Consider the following 23,236-nt stretch of genomic DNA (forward strand, 5'->3'; position numbering starts at 1 on the left):
TGGAGAGACATTGGAGGAGGATGGTGTGGTCAACCATGTCAAAGGCTGCAGACAGGTCGGGAAGGATGAGAAGTGATTGTTTACCTTTGTCACAGTCACATAGGATGTCATTTGTGACTTTGATAAGAACACAGGAATATAAGAATTAGAAGCAGGAGTAGACCATAAGACCCCTTGAGTTTGCTCCGCCATTCAATATAAAGATAGCTGATCCTCAGCCTCAATTCTGTTTTTCCATCTGCTCCCCATATCCCTTGATTCCCTGAGCAACCAAAAATCTGTCTGTCTCAGCCTTAAATATATACAATGGAGCATCCACAACTCTCTGATGTGGAGAATTCTAAAGATTCACAACCCTTTGAGTGAAGAAATTTCTCCTCATCTCCGTCCTAAATGATCAGCCCCTTACCTTGAGACTGTGTCCCCATATTCCAGATTCCCCAAACAGGGGAAACAACCTTTGTGTCTACACTGTCAAGCCCCTTCACAATCTTGTGTGTTTCAATGAGATCATCTCTCATTCTTTTAAACTCCAGAGAGTATAGGCCCAATCTATTCAGCTGTTTCGGTACTGTTGCAGGGCAGAAACCTGATTGGAGGGATTCAAATATGGAATTGCAGGAAAGATGGGCATTGATTTGGGAGGCAAAAACAGGTTCAAGGAATTTGGAGATGAAAGGGAGGTTGGAGATGGGGCGGTAGCTTGTGAGGATGGTGGGGTCAAAGTTTTATTTTTTGAGGAGAGGTGTGATGATGGCAGATTTAAAGGAGAGAGGGACAACAGCTGAAGAGAGAACCATTAACAATATCGGCTAACATGGGGACCAGTAAGGGAAAGGTGGATGATCAGCAGTTTTGGAAATAGGATCGAGGGAGCAGGAGGTAGGTCTCATAGACAAGGTGATGTCAGAGAGGACGGGAGATAGGAGAGAAACTGGAAAAAGATGCAAGTTAAGGGTGAGGGCAGCAGGGAACTTTAGGGGATGTTTGTTCCAGTGGACTCGTGGAAGGAAGGGATGGTACAGACATTTGTGTTCCACTTGGCCTGCAGCATGACAGGAAGAGTGAACAGAGGCAACACAGAGGACGACAAGCTGCTTGGAGAGGGAGAAGGAGGAGGGGGCGAAGGGTTCTCAGCAGGAGGTCATTTCTGCCCAGGGTCTTCAGGGAGCAATTCTCCTATCTCAACCTCAGCAAGGAACAGTGTGGCAGATCTCTGTGGCAGAGAACATTGCAGTGCTGGAGATGAAGGATGTCCCAGCAGGATCAAGGACAGAATCTATTTGGCTAGAACTGAAAAACAGAAAAAGGTGCAACTTCATTGCTCTGTGTAGTCTATAGGCCACCAACTAGCAGGAAAGATGTGGAGGGACAAATTTACAAAGAAATTACAGAGAGGGTGCAGGAATTATAGAGTGTTATGTGGTGTTGTAGTATTTTGAAATTGCAATTGCATTGTGAACTGTGTACTCGAGAGGCTGCTGTAGATAGACATGCTAGCAAAGAGAAAGTGAAACTAAACAGAATAAAGAAGAAATCTTTGTGTTAAATAGCTCCCTGCTTGTGTCTCAATCTCTGTCTCACATATCTTAATACCAAACCCGGCTAACCTTCCCTCCAGTCCTGAGAACATTACAATGGTGACGAGGTAACTGGCAAAGGATGGTGAAAAACTGGAAATATTGCTTTCAGGTATGAAAATTTCGGAAGGTTTTTGTCTACTTTTATAGACAGCATTTAAGTTGGAGACTGTATTAAAGTGACACACAGGAAGCATGTACAGTGTATCCACACCCACTGATTTCCCCAAAATAACCATCCAATCAAAAAATATATATAATTTTGGATCATTACAGAGAAGTTTCCTCTGAAAGGAGTGCGATCCTGGATCCTTTATCACTGTATTGCAGATCTGTGTGGTGTTGTCTGTGCCTAACCTACCACCTTTTGATGTACATTCGGAACCATCATCTGTATCGCCACATTAGCAAAGGTGGCTGCACCATTTCAAAGGCGCAATGGTAGATTTTGCAGTCACAGATGACACAAGGAAAAATGCCTTGCTCTGTACTATGGTGGTGAGGGATTAGAAGATATATTTAAGACACTTACGCCTGAGCAAAATGACTACAACTCAGCAAAAAATGCACCGGTGACCTACTTTACGCCCAAGAAAAACACCATATACGAATCAATTGTCTTCCGACACACTAAGCAAGAAGCAAACAAGATAATTGATTGATATTGCATGCGATTGAGGCAACTGGCAACCAAATATGACTCCAGTGATGTTGAACATGTCAAATGGGAAATCAAAACACAAATAGTCGAAGACTGTCTCTCCAGTCAACTGTGTCAAAAAGCACTCGAGAAAGACAAAGCTGTCAGAGCTGCTGGAGTTAGCAAGATTATTATTGCTCTCAGAGTCCAGAGCTACTGAAGTTGAGGCTGTTAACGGTAACTACCACACTCCAAGTTCAACTCCTGTGACCATCGACAAAGCAACAACAGCCATCTCACAAACAGAGTTGCAACTTATCCAAAGAATGTTTTCATCATGACAGTGCTAATCCACACCAAACATAGTGTCCTGCTACTGGGAAACAGTGTAAAGCTTGTAGAAAACCCAACCACTTTGCTCGTGTTTGTCATTTGTCAGCAATATTAACTACTAAGATTCATATCAACAAAAGGGCGTTACGTACGGGCACCACAGCAAAAAGGCAAGAGAATATCATCAAAATAGAGGTGATGACCCTGAACATACTTTTGTCATCCCAGACACAGCAAACAGCCACGTATGGCAGTGACCATTGACGGCTCAGACACAGATGCTCTCACAGACACAGGAGCGCTAGTCAATATCATGGGACACAAAGCATTCAACAAACTTCAGGATTGCCCCATTCTCCACAAACCGGGGAATATGAAAATTTTCCCTTACAACAGTGACAAACCGCTGAAAATTCTTGGGACTTTTGAAACGCCAGTCTCGTTCAAAGGCACTAGAACGAAAGCTGTATTCTGTGTCATATCTGGAGAATGTGACACACTTATCAGTTTCCACACAGCAAAACATTTGCACATGATTGCAGTCACATTCACGATTCCTACCCATAAAAACAAAAACATTCTCAAACTGTCTGCTGATCACTTCACTGGCTTTGGCAAACTGAAAGGTGTTACTTGTAAGCTGCACATCGACCCTAATGTTCCCCCAGTTGCGCATCAATGGACAAATACCATTTCTAGTCCGGAAACAGACAGAGAAGAAACCTCAACGCCAACTTGACCTTGACATTATAGAGAAAGTTGGGGATCAGCCTACCCCTTGGGTCTCACTCATACAAGTCATAAAGAAACCCAAGAGCGAGAACCAGATTAGAATCTGGGTTGATATTCGATCACCAAACCAAGCCATACCACAAGAAAGACACTTGACACTGACAATCAATGACATCATAGATAAAGTGAATGGTGCTAAAGACTTCACTAATCTTGGCCTCAATGCAGGATACCATCAAAATGAGCTTGCAGAAGAATCGAGATATCTTACTGCAGTCTCTACTCACATCAGACAATTCTGATACAAGAGGCTAATCTTTGGAGTCAATTCAGTAGCTGAGGTATTTCAGCACATGATTTTATCTGCACTTCAAGGACTTGAAAGCACGCTGAGCTTCAATCATGACATTCTCATCTATGGCCGCACTGAAAAGTAACTTGAGACACGTCAACATGCATGCCTACAATGCCTCAGAGAATGTGACCTCACCTTGAACAAAGGCATGTACTTGTTCAATGAAATCTGAATTGAATTCTTTGGTCATATGGTGAAGGAGTATCACCAGATCCATGGAAAGATTTTTTTATTCTTTCATGGGATGTGGGCTTCACTGGCAAGACCTGAATTTATTGCCCATCCCTAAATTGCCCTTGAGAAGGTGGTGTCTAGCTGCTTTCTTGAAATGCTGCAGTCCATCTGGTGTGGGTATACCCACAATGCTGTTAGGGAGGGAGTTCCAGGATTTTGATCCGGTGACATTGAAGAAATGGTGATATAGTTCCAAGCCAGGATATTGTGCGACTTGGCGGAGAACTTGTAGCTTGTGGTATACCAAATCCCCTAAACCTCACTCCAATCCCGAGGACATCACAGGTTATAATGGGGGACTTTAATTAGTTTAGTTTAGTTTAGAGATACAGCACTGAAACAGGCCCTTCGGCTCACCGAGTCTGTGCCGACCATCAACCACCCAATTATTCTAATCCTACACTAATCCCATATTCCTACCAAACATCCCCACCTGTCCCTATATTTCCCTACCACCTACCTATACTAGTGGCAATTTATAATGGCCAATTTACCTACCAACCTGCAAGTCTTTTGGCTTTAGTCTATCTGCATATAGACTAGGATATTAGTAGTGTAAAGGGCAGAGAGGGGCAACAGTTCCTAGAGTGTGTTCAAGAGAATTTTCTCCAGCAGTATGTTTCCAGTCCAATGAGAAAGGAGACACTGCTAGAGCTGGTTCTTGGGAATGAGGTGGGCCAAGTGAATCAAGTGCCAGCAGCGGAACAATTAGGCAACAGTGCTCATTATCATAACATTTAGGTTGGCTCTGGAAAAGGATAAGGGACAATCCAGAGTAAGAATAATTAACTGGCGGAAAGCCAACATCAGTGGGGTAAGAATGGATCTGGCCCAGATAAATTGGAACCAAAGATTGGCAGGCAAAACGGTAACTTAACAATGGGCTGCCTTTAATGTAGAGATAGTTCGGACACAATCAAAATATATTCCCATGAAGGGGAAAGGTGGGGCAAACAAATCCAGAGCTCCCTGGATGACAAAAGAGATAGAGTTTAAGATGAAGAAGAAAAAATGTGCTTATGATAAATGTCAGGTGGATAATACAATTGAGAACCAGGCTGAATATAGAAAGCTCAGCGGGGAAGTGAAAAAAGCAAATCAGAGAAGTAGAGAGTGTGGCAACTAATATAAAAGGGAATCCAAAAGAGTCCTATAGGCATATTAATGGTAAAATGAGGAGTGGGACCGATTAGGGACCAAAAAGGGGATTTACATCTGGAGGCAGAGGGCACGGCTGAGGTAGTAAATGAATACGTTGCATCTGTTTTTATCCCAAGGAAGAAGATGCTGCACAGGTCATGTTGATAGAGGAGGTAATTCAGACACTTGAAGGGTTTAAAATTGATAAGGAGGAGGTATTGGATAGGTTGGCTGTACTTAAAGTTGATAAGGCACCAGAACTGGATGAGATGCATCCAAAGATACTGAGGGAAGTGAGCGTGGAAATTGCTGAGGCACTGGCAATAATTTTCCAGTCTTCCCTAGATTTGGGGTGCTGCCAGCGGACTGGAGAATTGCAAATGTTACACCCTTGTTCAAAAAAGTGTGTAGTGATAAGCTCAGCAACTACAGGCCAGTCAGTTTAATCTCAGTGGTGGGAAAGCTTCGAGAAATGATAATTCGGGACAAAATTAATAGTCACTTGGACAAATGCGGGTTCATAAGGGAAAGACAGCATGGATTTGTGAAGGGCAAATCATGTTTAACTAGCTTGCTGGAGTTTTTGATGAGGTAACAGAGAATGTTGATCATGGTAGTGCTGTTGATGTGGTGTACATGGACTTCCAAACAGCATTTGTTAAAGTGCCACACGATAGACTTGTGAGCAAAGTTATAGCTCATGGAATAAAAGGGACAGTAGCAACAAGGATACAAAATTGGCTGAGTGACAGGAAACAGAGAATAGTGTTTAATGGATGTTTTTTGGACTGGAAGAAGATTTGTAGTGGAGTTCCCCAAGAGTCGGTGTTAGGACCCTTGCCGTTCCTGATATATATTAATGACCTAAACCTTGGTGCACAGGGCATAATTTCAAAATTTGTTGATACAAAACTTAAAAACATTGTGAACTTGTGAGGAGGAAAGTGTAGAACTTCAAAAGGACATTAACAGGTTTGTGGAATGGGTGGACAAGTGGCAGATGAAATTTAATGCAGAGAAGTGTGAAGCTTTTCATTTTGGTAGGAAGAATGTGGAGAGACAATATAAAATAAAGGCACATTTCTAAAGGGGATGCCGGAGCAGAGGAATCTGGGTGTATATGTGCATAGATCCTTGAAAGTGTCAGGACAGGTCGAGAGCGCGGTTAATAGAGCATACAGCATCCTAGGCTTCACTAATAGGGGCATTAGAGTACAAAAGCAAGGAAGTTATGTAAAACATGCATAGAACATTGGTTCCGCCTCAATGGAGTATTGCATCCAGTTCTGGGTGTCATGCTTTAGGAAAGATGTGAAGGCATTAGAGAGAGTGCAGAAAAGATTCACAAGAATGGTTCCAGGGATGAGGATCTTCAGTTACTTGGATAGATTGGAGAAGTTGGGACTGTTTTTCTTGGAGAAGAGTCGGTTGAGAGGAGATTTGATAGAGGTGTTCAAAATCATGAGGGGCCTGGACAGAGTAGATAGGAAGAAATTGTTCTCACTCGTGAAAGAATCAAGAACGAGAGGGCACAGATTTAATGTAATTGTCAAAAGAAGCAATGTCGACTTGAGGATAAGTTTTTTCACTCAGCAAGTGGTTAGGACTTGGAATGTACTGCTTGTGTGTATGTTGGAGATAGGTTCGATTGTAGCATTCAAGATTGGATTGTTATCTGAAAAGGAAGAATGTGCAGGGCTATGGGGAGAAGGCGGGGGAGTGGCATTAGGTGAATTTGTTAATTCACAGACTTGATGGGCCAAATGGCCTCCTTCTGTGCTGCAACAATTCTATGAAATTCTGTGAAACTTCTGGCCAGGATCTCAACAATGACTGTTCCAATGATGGTGAACACCGTCTCCTCCATGTAGGTAAGGACATGAATGTGCACCTATTCACCGCCCGTTAGCTCCTGCTTCCTCTGGTTATGCACCATTTTGTCCTGCAAAATAGAGAAAATTATTTCACTGAGTGTGGAGCAATCTGTTTGTGTAATGTGGCTGTCATGGTTGAATAGCTGGCAGTGTATGCAAACTGTGAGATGTGGGTATGAGACTTGCAACAGTTCTAAGTGCGTTGGTCTGAGGTGAAGCATATAAATGTTAGGTATGAATTGTGCTTGATTGAAATTGTTGGTAGGTGAGTGATGGGGGTGTAGTGCATTGAGCAGTGTGTGAGGCTAGTGGTGCAGTGGTGGAAAATAGCATTTGAAAATGCACTTACTGACTTCTGACCACTGCTGTAAGATTATCAATCTTCTTACAGCACTGCATCTAGGTCCTTGGGTCGAGATTCTTGGCATCATCTGCCGCAGCAATCTGCTTTCATTGCCTTCCAACAGCTTGTCTCGAAGCCTCTTAACCCCCATTGGATAGATGACATCACAGCTGCATAGCACATCCTCGACCATGGACTCCAGTGCAGTGTTGGAAAATCTTGGAGTCTACTCTCTGCCATGTTGTGCCATAGTTCAGTGTTTTATTTTAAATTCATTCCTGGGATGTGTGTGTTGCTGGCAAGGCCAGCATTTATTGCCCATTCCTAATTGCTCTTGAGAAGGTGGTGGTCAGCTGCCTTCTTCACCCACTGCAGCCCATGTGGTGTAGGTACAATCACAGTGCTGTTAGGGAGGGAGTTCCAGTATTTTGACCCAGTGACAATGAAAGAACAGCGATATAGTTCCAATTCAGGATGCTGTGTGACTTGGGAGGATACTTGCAGGTGGTGGTGCTCCCATGCATCGGCTGCCCTTTTCATCTAGGCCATAGATGTTGCAGGCTTGGAAGGTGGTTTCAAAGCAGCTTTGATGAGTTGCTGCAGGCATCTTTTATATGGTACGCACTGCTGTCACAGTGTGCCGGCGGTAGATGTAATGAATGTTTAAGGTGGATCTTGGGGTGCTGATCAAGCAAACTGCTTTCTGCTGGATGGTGTGAGGCTTCTTGAATTTTGTTGGTGCTGCACTTATCCAGGCAAGTGGAGAGTATTCCATCACACTCCTGACTTGTGCCTTGCAGATGGTGGACAGGCTTTGAGAAGTCAGGATATGAGTTACTTGATCAGAATTCCCAGCCTCTGACCTGCTTTTGCAGCCACAGTATTTATATGCTGGCCCAGTGAAGTTACTGGTCAAAGGTGATGCTCAGGATGTTGATGGTGGGGATTCAGTGATGGTAATGCCATTGAATGTCATGGGGAGATGGTTAGATTCTCTCTTGCTGGAGATGGTTATTTCCTGGCACATGTGTGGCGCAAATGTTACTCACCACTTAGCAGCCTAAGCCTGAATTATTGTCCAGGTCTTGCTGCATGCAGGTACGGACTGCTTCAGTATCTGAGGAGTTGTGAATGGTACTGAACACTGTGCAATCATCAGCGAACATCCCCACTTCTGACCTTATGTTGGAGAGAAGGACATTGATGAAGCAGCTGAAGATGGTTGGGTCAAGGACACGACCCTGAGAAACTTCTGCAGCTATGTCCTGGGGGTGAGATGATTGGACTCCAAGAATCACAACCATCTTCCTTTGTGCTATGTATGACCTGAAAGAACAAAGAACAGTACAGCACAGGAACAGGCCATTCGGCCCTCCAAGCCTGCGCCGATCTTGATGCCTGTCTAAACTAAAACCTTCTGCACTTCTGCACTGAACGAGTGGAGAATTTTCTTCCTGATTCCCATTGACTTCAATTTTGTTAAGGCCCCTTGATGCCACACTCAGTCAAATACTGCCTTGATGTCAAGGGCAATTGAGCTCTTTTGTCCATGTTTGGACCAAGGCTGTAATGAGTCCTAGAGCCGAATGGCCCTTGTGAAACCCAAACTGAGCGTCAGTGAGAAATTAATTGCTGAGTAAGTGCAGCTTGATAGCACTGTTAATGAAACCTTCCATCACTTTGCTGATGATTGAGAGTAGATTCAATAGTAGATTGAGAGGTCCGTAATTGACTTGTTCTGCTTTTTGTGTACAGGACATAGCTGGGAATTTTCCACATTGTCAGGTACATGCCAGTGTCATAGCTGTACTGGAACTGTTTTGCTACAGGTGCAGCTAGATCTGGAGCACAAGTCTTAAGTTCCACGGCCAGGATGTGGTCAGGACCCATAGTCTTTACTGTATCCAGCATCTTCAGCCATTTTTTGATATCACGTGGAGTTAATTGAACTGTCTGATGAATGGCATCTGCAGTGGTGGGGACCTCAAGAAGATGGGTCATCCACTTGGCACTTCTGGCTGACGACATGTTTGGACATTGCAATATTATTTATTTAGAGATACAGCACTGAAACAGGCCCTTCGGCCCACCGAATCTGTGCCAACCATCAACCACCCATTTATATTAATCCTACATTAATCCCATATTCCTACCACATCCCCACCTTCCCCTACGACCGACCTATACTTGGGGCAATTTATAATGGCCAATTTACCTATCAACCTGCAAGTCTTTGGCTGTGGGAGGAAACCGGAGCACCCGACGAAAACCCACACGGTCATAGGGAGAACTTGCGAACTCCGCAGTCAGTACCCAGAATTGAACCCGGGTCGCTGGAGCTGTGAGGCTGCGGTGCTAACCACTGCGCCACTGTGCCGCCCCGAATTATATTACTCAGAAGTTATGTAATGTGATTAACTAGAACAAGGCTTAATTTTGCTTTTGTTTACGCAACTCCATCAATTGCTTCTATTACAACTACTCCTGATGGGACATCTTCTACACCTGTACAATCAACAACTACATCCACCTCAGCACCAACAAGCACACCAGAACCAACAACTACAGAGAGATCCACTTAATACTCAACAAGTGAATCCAACACAACAAGCTCAACAATAGGGACCAGGTCAACACCAACAGGATGTAGTAAAGATCAGACCTTCTCTTTAACAGCTTTTTCAGACTGTAATAGGGCCTTAGTTTGACGTCTCAGCCAAAGGATAGCGCCTCCAACAGAAAAGCACTCTCTCGGTACTGCACAGCAGTGTCAGCCATGATTTTTTTGGGGCTCAGACCCTGGAGTGGGACATGAACCCTCAAACTCCCATCTCAGAGGCAAGAGTGCTACCAATTGAACACTGCTAACACTAGAGAACAATTCCACGACAACAGGAAGTCGTAAGGATCACACTTTTCATTTAACAGCTGTTGCATACTGATGCTGCTGAAAATAAGAACATAAGAAATAGGAGCATGAGAAAGCCATTTGGCTCCTCAAGCCTGTTCTGCATTCAACACCATGAGCTCATATCGTGTGCAGTAACCTTTTACGCGGCACTTTATCAAATGCCTTTTGGATATCCAAATACCTGACATCTACTGGTTCTGTCTTATCCACTCTGCTTTTTACATCCTCAAAGAACTCTAAGAAATATATCAAACACGATTTTCCATTTACAAAACCATGTTGACTCTCCTTGATTGCATTATGATTTTCTAAATGGCCGACTATTACTTCCTTAATAATAGATTCCAGCATCTTCACAATGATGATGTTAGGCTTTCTGCTTGCTGTCTCCCTCCTTTCTTGAATCGAGGTTTACATTTGCAGTTTTCCAATCCACTGGGAACTTTCCAGAATCAAGGGAATTTTGGAAGATTGCAACCAATGCATCCACTATCTCTGCAGTCACTTCTTTTGATACCCTAGGATGTCAGCCATCAGGTCCAGGGGACTTGTCAACATTTAGTCCCATTAGTCCTCATAGTACTTTTTTTCTAGTGATAGTGATTGTTTTAAATTTCTCCCTCCATTTTGCCCTTGATTTTGTGCTACTCTTGGGATATTTTTTGTGCGTTCTTCCGTGAAGACAGATACAAAATATTTGTTCAAAGTCTCTGCTATTTCCTTGTTTCCCATTATTAATTCCGCAGTCTCATCCTCAAAGTGCCGAACGTTTACTTGAACTACGCTCTTCCTTTTTATATACTTGAAGAAGCTCTTACTGTCTGTTTCTATATTTCTGGCCAGCTTGCTCTCCTGAACTAATTTCTCCCTCTTTTTTTTTAAGTCCTCCTTTGTTGGTTTCTAAAATATTTCCAATCTTCTGGCCTACCATTAATCTTCACAGCATTGTAAGCCTTTTCTTTCAATTTTTTACCATCCTTAACTTGCTTACTTAGCCACAGATGGTGCATCCTTCCCATAGAGTTTATGACAGAATTAAAAACTGTTCTATTTTCTTGCTTTATAATCACAACTGGAGTGACCACATTTCACAATATAAGTCCAGAAAGATTTCATGGTTGGACATTGCAATGTTATGTTACTCAAATGTTACATGATGTAATTTAAATAGAACAAATAAGATTGAGTCTCATCTTACATTCCAAGACTGAATTTTAATTTTGTTTACACAGCCACATCAACTGTTCCGACTACAACTACTCCTGCTGGGACATCCACATCCATACAATCAACAACTGCAACACCGATCATTACAAACACTTCAGCAGCAACAAGCACAACAGAACCAACAACTCAAGTTATCTCCATTCAACCATTAATAACTGAATCCACAACAACAATCTCAACTATTACTGTCAGTCCCTCAGCAACTGGAAATAGTAAGGAGTAGACCTTATCTTTAACAGCTATTTCATACTGATGGTGGTGCAAATAATGCAACTCACTCCAGAGTTTCTGACAGAATAAAAAAAATGGTTATCTGTTGTGTTGAATTATAATCACAGATGGAGTGACACCATTAAACAACTTAAGTATAGAAAGACACCTTGATTGGAAATTGCAATATTATATTTCTCAGATTTAAGATCATGTCATTGAAGTAGAACAAGTTAGATTATGTCCCATGTTAAGGTTGAATTTTGATTTTTTTTTTTGCACAACTACATCAACTACTCCTGCTGGGACACCTTCTACACCTGCACAATCAACAATCTTTACCAATCTTTACAGCCACTTCAACACCAAAACGCATACCAGAACCAACAACTGCAGAGAGATCCACTCAGCCATCAACAAGTGAAACCACATCAACAATAGGGATCAGGTCAACCTCAACAGGAAATAGTAGGGATCACACCTTCTTTTTAACAGCTATTTCATACTGAAATGGGGCCTTGGTTTGACATCTCATCCAAAGGACGGCACCTCCAACAGGAAAGCACTCCTTCAGCACTGCACAGGAGTGTCTGCCTCGATTTTTTTTTTAACATGCTGGTGCAGCAAGCAATTAGGAAGGCAAATGGTATTTTGGCATTAATTGCAAGGGGATTTGAGTAGAGGAGTAAAGAAGTCTTGCTGCAATTGTATAGTGCCTTAGTGAGACCACATCTGGAGTATTGTGTCCAGTTTTGGTCTCCTTAACAAAGGAAGGATATACTTGCCACAGAGGGAGTGCAACAAAGGTTCACCTGACTGATCCCTGGGATGGCAGGATTGTCCTATGAGGAGAAATTGAGGAGAATGGGCTTATATTCTCTCGAGGTTAGAAGAATGAGAGTTGATCTCATTGAGGCATATAGAATTTTTACAGGGCTCGAAACAGTAGATGCAGGAAAGATGTTTCCCCTGGCTGGGGAGGACCAGAACCAGGGGACACAGTCTCAAAATAAGAGGTAGGCCATTTAGGACTGAGATGAGGAGGAATTTCATCACTCAGAGTGTGGTGAGGCTTTGGAATGCTCTACCACAGAGGCCTGTGGAGGCTTCGTCATTGAGTATATTCAAGACCGAGATCGTTCGAGTTCTAGATCTTAAAGACGTCAAGGGATATGGGGATAGTGCGGGAAAATGGCATTGAGGTAAAAGATCACCCTTGATCTAGTTGAATGGCGTAGCAGGCTCGAAGGGTCGAATGGCCTACACCTGCTCCTATTTCCTATGTTCTAATGCTCCAATGTTCCTATATTCCAATGTAAAACCTGATTTTCCATTCACAAAACCATGTTATTCTGCTTGACTGCATTATGATTTTCTAAATGTCCTGCTACTACTTCCTTAATAATGGCTTCCAGCATTTTCCCAATGACAGGTGCTACGCTAAGTGGCCTATAGTTTCCTGCTTTCTGTCTCCCTCCGTTCTTGAATTGAGGTGTTACATTTACAGTTTTCCAATCTGCTGGGACCTTCCCAGAATCTAGGGAATTTTGGGAGATTACAACCAATGCATGCATTTTCTCTGCAGTCACTTCTTTTGATACCCTAGGATGCAGGACATCAGGTCCAGGGACATTCATAGGCTTTGGTCCCATTAGTTTTCCTAGTTCTTTTTCTCTGCTGGTAGTGATTGCTTTAAGTTCCTCCCTCCCTTTTGCCCGTGATTTGTTTACTATTCTTGGGATATTTTTTGTGTATTCTTCTGTGAAGACAGATACAAAATATTTGTTCAAAGTCTCTGCTATTTCCTGTTTCCCATTATTAATTCCGCAGTCTCATCCTGTACGTGGCCAATGTTTACTTGAGCTACATTCTTCCTTTTTATATACTTGAAGAAGCTCTTACTGTCCGTTTCTATATTTCTTGCCAGCTTGCTCTCCTGAACTAATTTCTCCCTCTTTTTTTTTAAGTCCTCCTTTGTTGGTTTCTAAAATATTTCTAATCTTCTGGCCTACCATTAATCCTCACAGCATTGTACGCCTTTTCTTTCAATTTCTAACCATCCTTAACTTGCTTACTTAGCCACAGATGGTGCATCCTTCCCATAGAGTTTATGACAGAATTAAAAACTGTTCTATTTTCTTGCTTTATAATCACAACTGGAGTGACCACATTTCACAATATAAGTCCAGAAAGATATCATGGTTGGACATTGCAATGTTATATTACTCAAATGTTACATGATGTAATTTAAATAGAACAAATAAGATTGAGTCTCATCTTACATTCCAAGACTGAATTTTAATTTTGTTTACACAGCCACATCAACTGTTCCGACTACAACTACTCCTGCTGGGACATCCACATCCATACAATCAACAACTGCAACACCGATCATTACAAACACTTCAGCAGCAACAAGCACAACAGAACCAACAACTCAAGTTATCTCCATTCAACCATTAATAACTGAATCCACAACAACAATCTCAACTATTACTGTCAGTCCCTCAGCAACTGGAAATAGTAAGGAGTAGACCTTATCTTGAACAGCTATTTCATACTGATGGTGGTGCAAATAATGCAACTCACCCCAGAGTTTCTGACAGAATAAAAAAAATGGTTATATTTTGTTGAATTATAATCACAGATGGAGTGACACCATTAAACAACTTAAGTATAGAAAGACACCTTGATTGGAAATTGCAATATTATATTTCTCAGATTTAAGATCATGTCATTGAAGTAGAACAAGTTAGATTATGTCCCATGTTAAGATTGAATTTTGATTTTTTTTTTGCACAACTACATCAACTACTCCTGCTGGGACACCTTCTACACCTGCACAATCAACAATCTTTACCAATCTTTACAGCCACTTCAACACCAACACGCATACCAGAACCAACAACTGCAGGGAGATCCACTCAGCCATCAACAAGTGAAACCACATCAACAATAGGGATCAGGTCAACCTCAACAGGAAATAGTAGGGATCAGACCTTCTTTTTAACAGCTATTTCATACTGAAATGGGGCCTTGGTTTGACATCTCATCCAAAGGACGGCACCTCCAACAGGAAAGCACTCCTTCAGCACTGCACAGGAGTGTCAGCCTCGATTTTTGTTTAACATGCTGGTGCAGCAAGCAATTAGGAAGGCAAATGGTATTTTGGCATTAATTGCAAGGGGATTTGAGTAGAGGAGTAAAGAAGTCTTGCTGCAATTGTATAGTGCCTTAGTGAGACCACATCTGGAGTATTGTGTCCAGTTTTGGTCTCCTTAACAAAGGAAGGATATACTTGCCACAGAGGGAGTGCAACAAAGGTTCACCTGACTGATCCTGGGATGGCAGGATTGTCCTATGAGGAGAAATTGAGGAGAATGGGCTTATATTCTCTCGAGGTTAGAAGAATGAGAGTTGATCTCATTGAGGCATATAGAATTTTTACAGGGCTCTAAACAGTAGATGCAGGAAAGATGTTTCCCCTGGCTGGGGAGGACCAGAACCAGGGGACACAGTCTCAAAATAAGAGGTAGGCCATTTAGGACTGAGATGAGGAGGAATTTCATCACTCAGAGTGTGGTGAGGCTTTGGAATGCTCTACCACAGAGGCCTGTGGAGGCTTCGTCATTGATATATATTCAAGACCGAGATCGTTCGAGTTCTAGATCTTAAAGACATCAAGGGATATGGGGATAGTGCGGGAAAATGGTATTGAGGTAAAAGATCAGCCTTGATCTAGTTGAATGGTGTAGCAGGCTCGAAGGGTCAAATGGCCTACACCTGCTCCTATTTCCTATGTTCTAATGCTCCAATGTTCCTATATTCCAATGTAAAACCTGATTTTCCATTCACAAAACCATGTTATTCTGCTTGACTGCATTATGATTTTCTAAATGTCCTGCTACTACTTCCTTAATAATGGCTTCCAGCATTTTCCCAATGACAGGTGCTACGCTAAGTGGCCTATAGTTTCCTGCTTTCTGTCTCCCTCCGTTCTTGAATTGAGGTGTTACATTTGCAGTTTTCCAATCTGCTGGGACCTTCCCAGAATCTAGGGAATTTTGGGAGATTACAACCAATGCATGCACTATCTCTGCAGTCACTTCTTTTGATACCCTAGGATGCAGGACATCAGGTCCAGGGACATTCATAGGCTTTGGTCCCATTAGTTTTCCTAGTTCTTTTTCTCTGCTGGTAGTGATTGCTTTAAGTTCCTCCCTCCCTGTTGCCCGTGATTTGTTTACTATTCTTGGGATATTTTTTGTGTATTCTTCTGTGAAGACAGATACAAAATATTTGTTCAAAGTCTCTGCTATTTCCTGTTTCCCATTATTAATTCCGCAGTCTCATCCTGTACGTGGCCAATGTTTACTTGAGCTACACTCTTCCTTTTTATATACTTGAAGAAGCTCTTACTGTCCGTTTCTATATTTCTTGCCAGCTTGCTCTCCTGAACTAATTTCTCCCTCTTTTTTTTTAAGTCCTCCTTTGTTGGTTTCTAAATTATTTCTAATCTTCTGGCCTACCATTAATCTTCACAGCATTGTACGCCTTTTCTTTCAATTTTTTACCATCCTTAACTTGCTTACTTAGCCACAGATGGTGCATCCTTCCCATAGAGTTTATGACAGAATTAAAAACTGTTCTATTTTCTTGCTTTATAATCACAACTGGAGTGACCACATTTCACAATATAAGTCCAGAAAGATATCATGGTTGGACATTGCAATGTTATATTACTCAAATGTTACATGATGTAATTTAAATAGAACAAATAAGATTGAGTCTCATCTTACATTCCAAGACTGAATTTTAATTTTGTTTACACAGCCACATCAACTGTTCCGACTACAACTACTCCTGCTGGGACATCCACATCCATACAATCAACAACTGCAACACCGATCATTACAAACACTTCAGCAGCAACAAGCACAACAGAACCAACAACTCAAGTTATCTCCATTCAACCATTAATAACTGAATCCACAACAACAATCTCAACTATTACTGTCAGTCCCTCAGCAACTGGAAATAGTAAGGAGTAGACCTTATCTTTAACAGCTATTTCATACTGATGGTGGTGCAAATAATGCAACTCACCCCAGAGTTTCTGACAGAATAAAAAAAAGGTTATATTTTGTTGAATTATAATCATAGATGGAGTGACACCATTAAACAACTTAAGTATAGAAAGACACCTTGATTGGAAATTGCAATATTATATTTCTCAGATTTAAGATCATGTCATTGAAGTAGAACAAATTAGATTATGTCCCATGTTAAGGTTGAATTTTTTTTTTTTGCACAACTACATCAACTACTCCTGCTGGGACACCTTCTACACCTGCACAATCAACAATCTTTACCAATCTTTACAGCCACTTCAACACCAACACGCATACCAGAACCAACAACTGCAGAGAGATCCACTCAGCCATCAACAAGTGAAACCACATCAACAATAGGGATCAGGTCAACCTCAACAGGAAATAGTAGGGATCAGACCTTCTTTTTAACAGCTATTTCATACTGAAATGGGGCCTTGGTTTGACATCTCATCCAAAGGACGGCACCTCCAACAGGAAAGCACTCCTTCAGCACTGCACAGGAGTGTCTGCCTCGATTTTTTTTTTAACATGCTGGTGCAGCAAGCAATTAGGAAGGCAAATGGTATTTTGGCATTAATTGCAAGGGGATTTGAGTAGAGGAGTAAAGAAGACTTGCTGCAATTGTATAGTGCCTTAGTGAGACCACATCTGGAGTATTGTGTCCAGTTTTGGTCTCCTTAACAAAGGAAGGATATACTTGCCACAGAGGAAGTGCAACAAAGGTTCACCTGACTGATCCCTGGGATGGCAGGATTGTCCTATGAGGAGAAATTGAGGAGAGTGGGCTTATATTCTCTCGAGGTTAGAAGAATGAGAGGTGATCTCATTGAGGCATATAGAATTCTTACAGGGCTCGAAACAGTAGATGCAGGAAAGATGTTTCCCCTGGCTGGGGAGGACCAGAACCAGGGGACACAGTCTCAAAATAAGAGGTAGGCCATTTAGGACAGAGATGAGGAGGAATTTCATCACTCAGAGTGTGGTGAGGCTTTGGAATGCTCTACCACAGAGGCCTGTGGAGGCTTCGTCATTGAGTATATTCAAGACCGAGATCGTTCGAGTTCTAGATCTTAAAGACATCAAGGGATATGGGGATAGTGCGGGAAAATGGCATTGAGGTAAAAGATCAGCCTTGATCTAGTTGAATGGTGTAGCAGGCTCGAAGGGTCAAATGGCCTACACCTGCTCCTATTTCCTATGTTCTAATGCTCCAATGTTCCTATATTCCAATGTAAAACCTGATTTTCCATTCACAAAACCATGTTATTCTGCTTGACTGCATTATGATTTTCTAAATGTCCTGCTACTACTTCCTTAATAATGGCTTCCAGCATTTTCCCAATGACAGGTGCTACGCTAAGTGGCCTATAGTTTCCTGCTTTCTGTCTCCCTCCGTTCTTGAACTGAGGTGTTACATTTACAGTTTTCCAATCTGCTGGGACCTTCCCAGAATCTAGGGAATTTTGGGAGATTACAACCAATGCATGCACTATCTCTGCAGTCACTTCTTTTGATACCCTAGGATGCAGGACATCAGGTCCAGGGACATTCATAGGCTTTGGTCCCATTAGTTTTCCTAGTTCTTTTTCTCTGCTGGTAGTGATTGCTTTAAGTTCCTCCCTCCCTTTTGCCCGTGATTTGTTTACTATTCTTGGGATATTTTTTGTGTATTCTTCTGTGAAGACAGATACAAAATATTTGTTCAAAGTCTCTGCTATTTCCTGTTTCCCATTATTAATTCCGCAGTCTCATCCTGTACGTGGCCAATGTTTACTTGAGCTACACTCTTCCTTTTTATATACTTGAAGAAGCTCTTACTGTCCGTTTCTATATTTCTTGCCAGCTTGCTCTCCTGAACTAATTTCTCCCTCTTTTTTTTTAAGTCCTCCTTTGTTGGTTTCTAAATTATTTCTAATCTTCTGGCCTACCACTAATCTTCACAACATTGTACGCCTTTTCTTTCAATATTTTACCATCCTTAACTTGCTTACTTAGCCACAGATGGTGCATCCTTCCCATAGAGTTTATGACAGAATTAAAAACTGTTCTATTTTCTTGCTTTATAATCACAACTGGAGTGACCACATTTCACAATATAAGTCCAGAAAGATATCATGGTTGGACATTGCAATGTTATATTACTCAAATGTTACATGATGTAATTTAAATAGAACAAATAAGATTGAGTCTCATCTTACATTCCAAGACTGAATTTTAATTTTGTTTACACAGCCACATCAACTGTTCCGACTACAACTACTCCTGCTGGGACATCCACATCCATACAATCAACAACTACAACACCGATCATTACAAACACTTCAGCAGCAACAAGCACAACAGAACCAACAACTCAAGTTATCTCCATTCAACCATTAATAACTGAATCCACAACAACAATCTCAACTATTACTGTCAGTCCCTCAGCAACTGGAAATAGTAAGGAGTAGACCTTATCTTTAACAGCTATTTCATACTGATGGTGGTGCAAATAATGCAACTCACCCCAGAGTTTCTGACAGAATAAAAAAATGGTTATATTTTGTTGAATTATAATCACAGATGGAGTGACACCATTAAACAACTTAAGTATAGAAAGACACCTTGATTGGAAATTGCAATATTATATTTCTCAGATTTAAGGTCATGTCATTGAAGTAGAACAAGTTAGATTATGTCCCATGTTAAGGTTGAATTTTGATCTTTTTTTTTGCACAACTACATCAACTATTCCTGCTGTGACACCTTCTACACCTGCACAATCAACAACTACAGCACCAATCTTTCCAGCCACTTCAACACCAACACATACACCAGAACCAACAACTGCAGAGAGATCCACTCAGCCATCAACAAGTGAATCCACAACAACAATAGGGATGACATCAACTTCAACAGGAAGTAGTGAGGATCAGACCTTTTCTTTTACAGCTGTTTCATTTTGATGGTGATGAAAAAAAGAACATAAGAAGTAGGATAACAGCAAAATACTGTAGATGCTGGAAATCGGAAATAAAAACAGAAAGTGCTGGAAATAATCAACAGGTCAGGTTGCATCTGTGGAGAGAGAAGCAGAGTTAACGTTTCAGGTCTGTTTTCTTTCATTCGAACTGGCAAAGGTTAGAAAATAATTAGGTTTTAAGCAAGTGAAGTGGGGGAGGTGGGGGTTGGTGGGGAAGAGAGCAAAAGGCAAGGTGTGTGAAAGGGCAGAAGGCAGGAGAGATTAAATAACAAAGCTGTCCAGGGACAAAGGCAAAGAGTGTGTTAATGCTTGTGCTGAAAGACAAAGCATTAGGCCAGAGAGAGTGTTAATAGCAGAATACTGAGCAGCTCTGTCTGCATGAAAAACAGGCACATGGTTTAAAAATAAAATAAAATTAAATCAAATTTAAAAAATATAAAAATGTAGAAAAAAGGCCAGTCATGCTCCGAAATTATTGAACTCAATGTTCAGTCCGCAAGGCTGTAGAGTGCTTAATCGAATGATCAGGTGCTGATCCTTGAACTTGTGTTGATGTTCAATGGAGGAGCAGGAGGAGGAGCAATTGAGCAGGCCAAATACAGAGATGTGGGCATGAGCGCGGGGTTGTGGCGTGGTGTGTTGAAATGGCAAGTGACCAGAAACTTGGGGTCATGCTTTCGGACTGAGATGAGGTATTCTGCAAAGCAGTCACCCAATAAACGCAGATTGGATGACTGCTTTGCGGAACACCTCCGCTCAGTCTGAAAGCATGACCCCGAGCTTCTGGTTGCTTGCCATTTCAACACACCACCCTGCTCTCATGCCGACATCTCTGTCCGTGGCCTGCTCCATTGTTCCTGTGAACATCAACGCAAGCTCGAGAAGCAGCACCTGATCTTTTGATTAGGCACTCTACAGCCTTGCGGTCTGAATTTAATTTTATTTTTAAACCATGTGCCTGTTTTTCATGTAGACAGAGCTGCTCATTATTCTGCTATTAACACTCTGTGGACTAATGCTTTGTCTTTTACCACAAGCATTATCACACTCTTTGCCTTTGTCCCAGGACAGCTTTGGTATTTAATCTCTCCTGCCTTCTGCCCTTTCACACATCTTGCCTTTTGTTGTCTTCCCTACCTACCCCCACCCCCTTCTAACCTTTGCCAGTTCTGATGAAAGGTCACTGACCTGAAACATTAACTCTCCCCACTGATGCTGCCTGACCAGCTGACTATTTCCAACATAAGAAATAGGAGCAGCAGTAGGCTATTTGGCCACTCAAGCCTGCTATGCCATTCAATAAGATCATGGCTGATCTGATTGTGGCCTTAATTCCACTTTTTTGCCTGCACCCGTATCCTTTACTCTCTTATCGATCAAAAATGTGTCTAACTCAGCCTTGAATATGTTCAATGGCCCAGCCTCCGCTGCTCTCTGGTATAGAGAATTCCACATATTCACAACCCTCTAAGAAAAGCAATTTCTCCTCATCTCCATCTTAAATGGGAGACTCCTTATTTTTAAACTGTGCCCCCTACTTCGAGATTGCCTCACAAGGGGAAACATCCTCTCAGTATCTATCCTGTCAAAACCCCTAAGAATCTTATACATGTTTCAATAAGAGCACCTCTCATTCTTCCAAACTCCAATGAGCATAGGCCAAACTGCTCAACCTTTCCTCAAAGACAACCCTTTCATCTCAGAAATCTACCTAGTCAACCTTCTTTGAATTGCCTCCAATGCAAGTATAACCATCCTTAAATAAGCAGATCAAAACTATATGCTGTAGTCCAGTTGTGGTCTCATCAACACCCTGTACAGTTGTAGCAAGACATCCCTACTTTTATACTCCATCCCCCTTGCAATAAATGGCAACATTCCATTTGCCTTCCTAATTACTTGTTGTACCTGCATGTTAACTTTTTGCGACTCATGTACGAGGACACCGTGATCCTTCTGTACAGTAGCATTATGCAGTCTCTCTCCATTTAAATAATATTCTGCTTTTCTATTCTTCCAGCCAAAGTGGACAACCTCACAATTTCCCATATTATACTCCTTCTGCCAAATTTTTGCCCACTCACTTAACCCTATCTGTATCCTTTTACAGTCTCTTTGGGCTGGATTTTAAGGAGCTCTCAACATAGGGATCTGTTGCGGGGGAGGCCTGCAGATGGCTCTGGATGAGGCCCGCCACGGATCTCAATGCTGGCAGGGCCCGGCCCGATTCTCCTGGCAGCGATGAGGCACCATGGCCAAGAACCACCCCCCCTCCCCCACTCCCCGCTCCCACCTGCCACTCGGCGACGGGACCATGATCCACATTTGCAAATTAATAAATAGATTTACAAATACTTGCCATTAATCTTCATGGCCCGCTGTGATCTTCGGCCCGGCGGCCGGCACACCCGCACCTTCGGATCCCCGTCCGTGCAAACAAGGCACGACACTGGTGGGGAGGGGGGAGGAGGTAAGTTTATCAGTGCGGGTGGAGGGGAACAGGGTCAAATAAACATCATGGGTTTAGGGGACGGTGGTAAGGGTTATCGTTTAAAGGTTGTGCAGTTTGGGGGGGGAGGTCAAATGGTAAAGGTAAGTGTTTTTTGGGAGGAAAGGGCAAATAATTAAATTAACTGTTATCGGGGGGGGGGGTGGGGAGAGGAACAAAAGAAATGTATTTTTTAAATGTAATTAAATCTTTCTTTAAATATTTAAATATGCTGGTAGGACTAACCATGCACAGGCAGCTGACACTGTGGCTGGGGTAGGACAGCCTGGCTCCTCCATGTGATCGGGGGGGGGGGGTGGGGGGGGGGTGGGGGGGGGGGGCAGCCCGCACCAGCTATTTAAATGAGCTACCGTATTTGGAATTGTGGCGGTGCTTTTGCATTTGGCATGTAAGCCCTCCGCCGATTTTGGTGGTGGGCTTACAAAATACAGCCCTTTGTGTCATCACAACTGGTTTTCCTACCTATCTCTGTACCATCAGCAAATATGGCTACTACACACTCAATCCCTTCATCCAAGTCAGTAATATAGATTGTAAATAGTTGAGGCCCAGTGCTGATCCCTGTGGTGCTCCACTAGTTACAGTTTGCCAACCTAAAAATTACACGTTTATTCCACTCTTTTTCCCAATAGTTAGCCACTTCCCTATCCATGCGAATATATTACCCCCAAAACTATGAGCTCTAATCTTGTTCAATAATGATTTGTATGGCACCTTACCAAATGCCTTTTGGAAATCCAAATGCACTCCATGTACTGGTTCCCCTGTATCCACCCTGTTCTCTGTCCTTAAAGATCTCTAAAAAACTTGTTGCTCACAGTATAAATTAAGGTAACAAATAATCAGGTAATAAATAGGGCAGGGTATAAATCAGGATATTAGAGGTGCATGTAACAAGGGTAATACAGTAATCATGGGTGACTTCAATCTAAATACAGATTGGGTAAACCTAATTAACTAATGATGTAGAGGACAAATTCCTGGAATATATATAAAATGCTTTTCTAGAACAGTATGTTGAGGAACCAACTAGAGAACGGTCTATTTTAGATCTAGAATTGTGCAATGAGAA

General features: G+C 42.1%; 1 protein-coding gene across 3 annotated transcripts in view; it reads left to right on the forward strand.

Annotated features, from left to right (window-relative positions):
* LOC137375351 (mucin-2-like) overlaps window positions 1-23,236 on the forward strand; it is a 59,244-nt gene that overhangs the window by 13,113 nt on the left and 22,895 nt on the right. For 2 of the 3 annotated variants that reach the window (XM_068042391.1, XM_068042390.1), the window contains exons 3-7: window positions 11,375-11,581; window positions 13,896-14,102; window positions 16,413-16,619; window positions 18,926-19,132; window positions 19,469-19,597. In XM_068042391.1, coding sequence (XP_067898492.1) covers window positions 11,375-11,581; window positions 13,896-14,102; window positions 16,413-16,619; window positions 18,926-19,132; window positions 19,469-19,597 — 957 coding nt within the window. The remainder of the gene's footprint in view (window positions 1-11,374; window positions 11,582-13,895; window positions 14,103-16,412; window positions 16,620-18,925; window positions 19,133-19,468; window positions 19,598-23,236) is intronic. The other variant, XM_068042392.1, reaches the window with a different exon arrangement.

Source organism: Heterodontus francisci, chromosome 11, assembly GCF_036365525.1.
Source record: "Heterodontus francisci isolate sHetFra1 chromosome 11, sHetFra1.hap1, whole genome shotgun sequence".
Lineage (NCBI taxonomy): Eukaryota > Metazoa > Chordata > Chondrichthyes > Heterodontiformes > Heterodontidae > Heterodontus > Heterodontus francisci.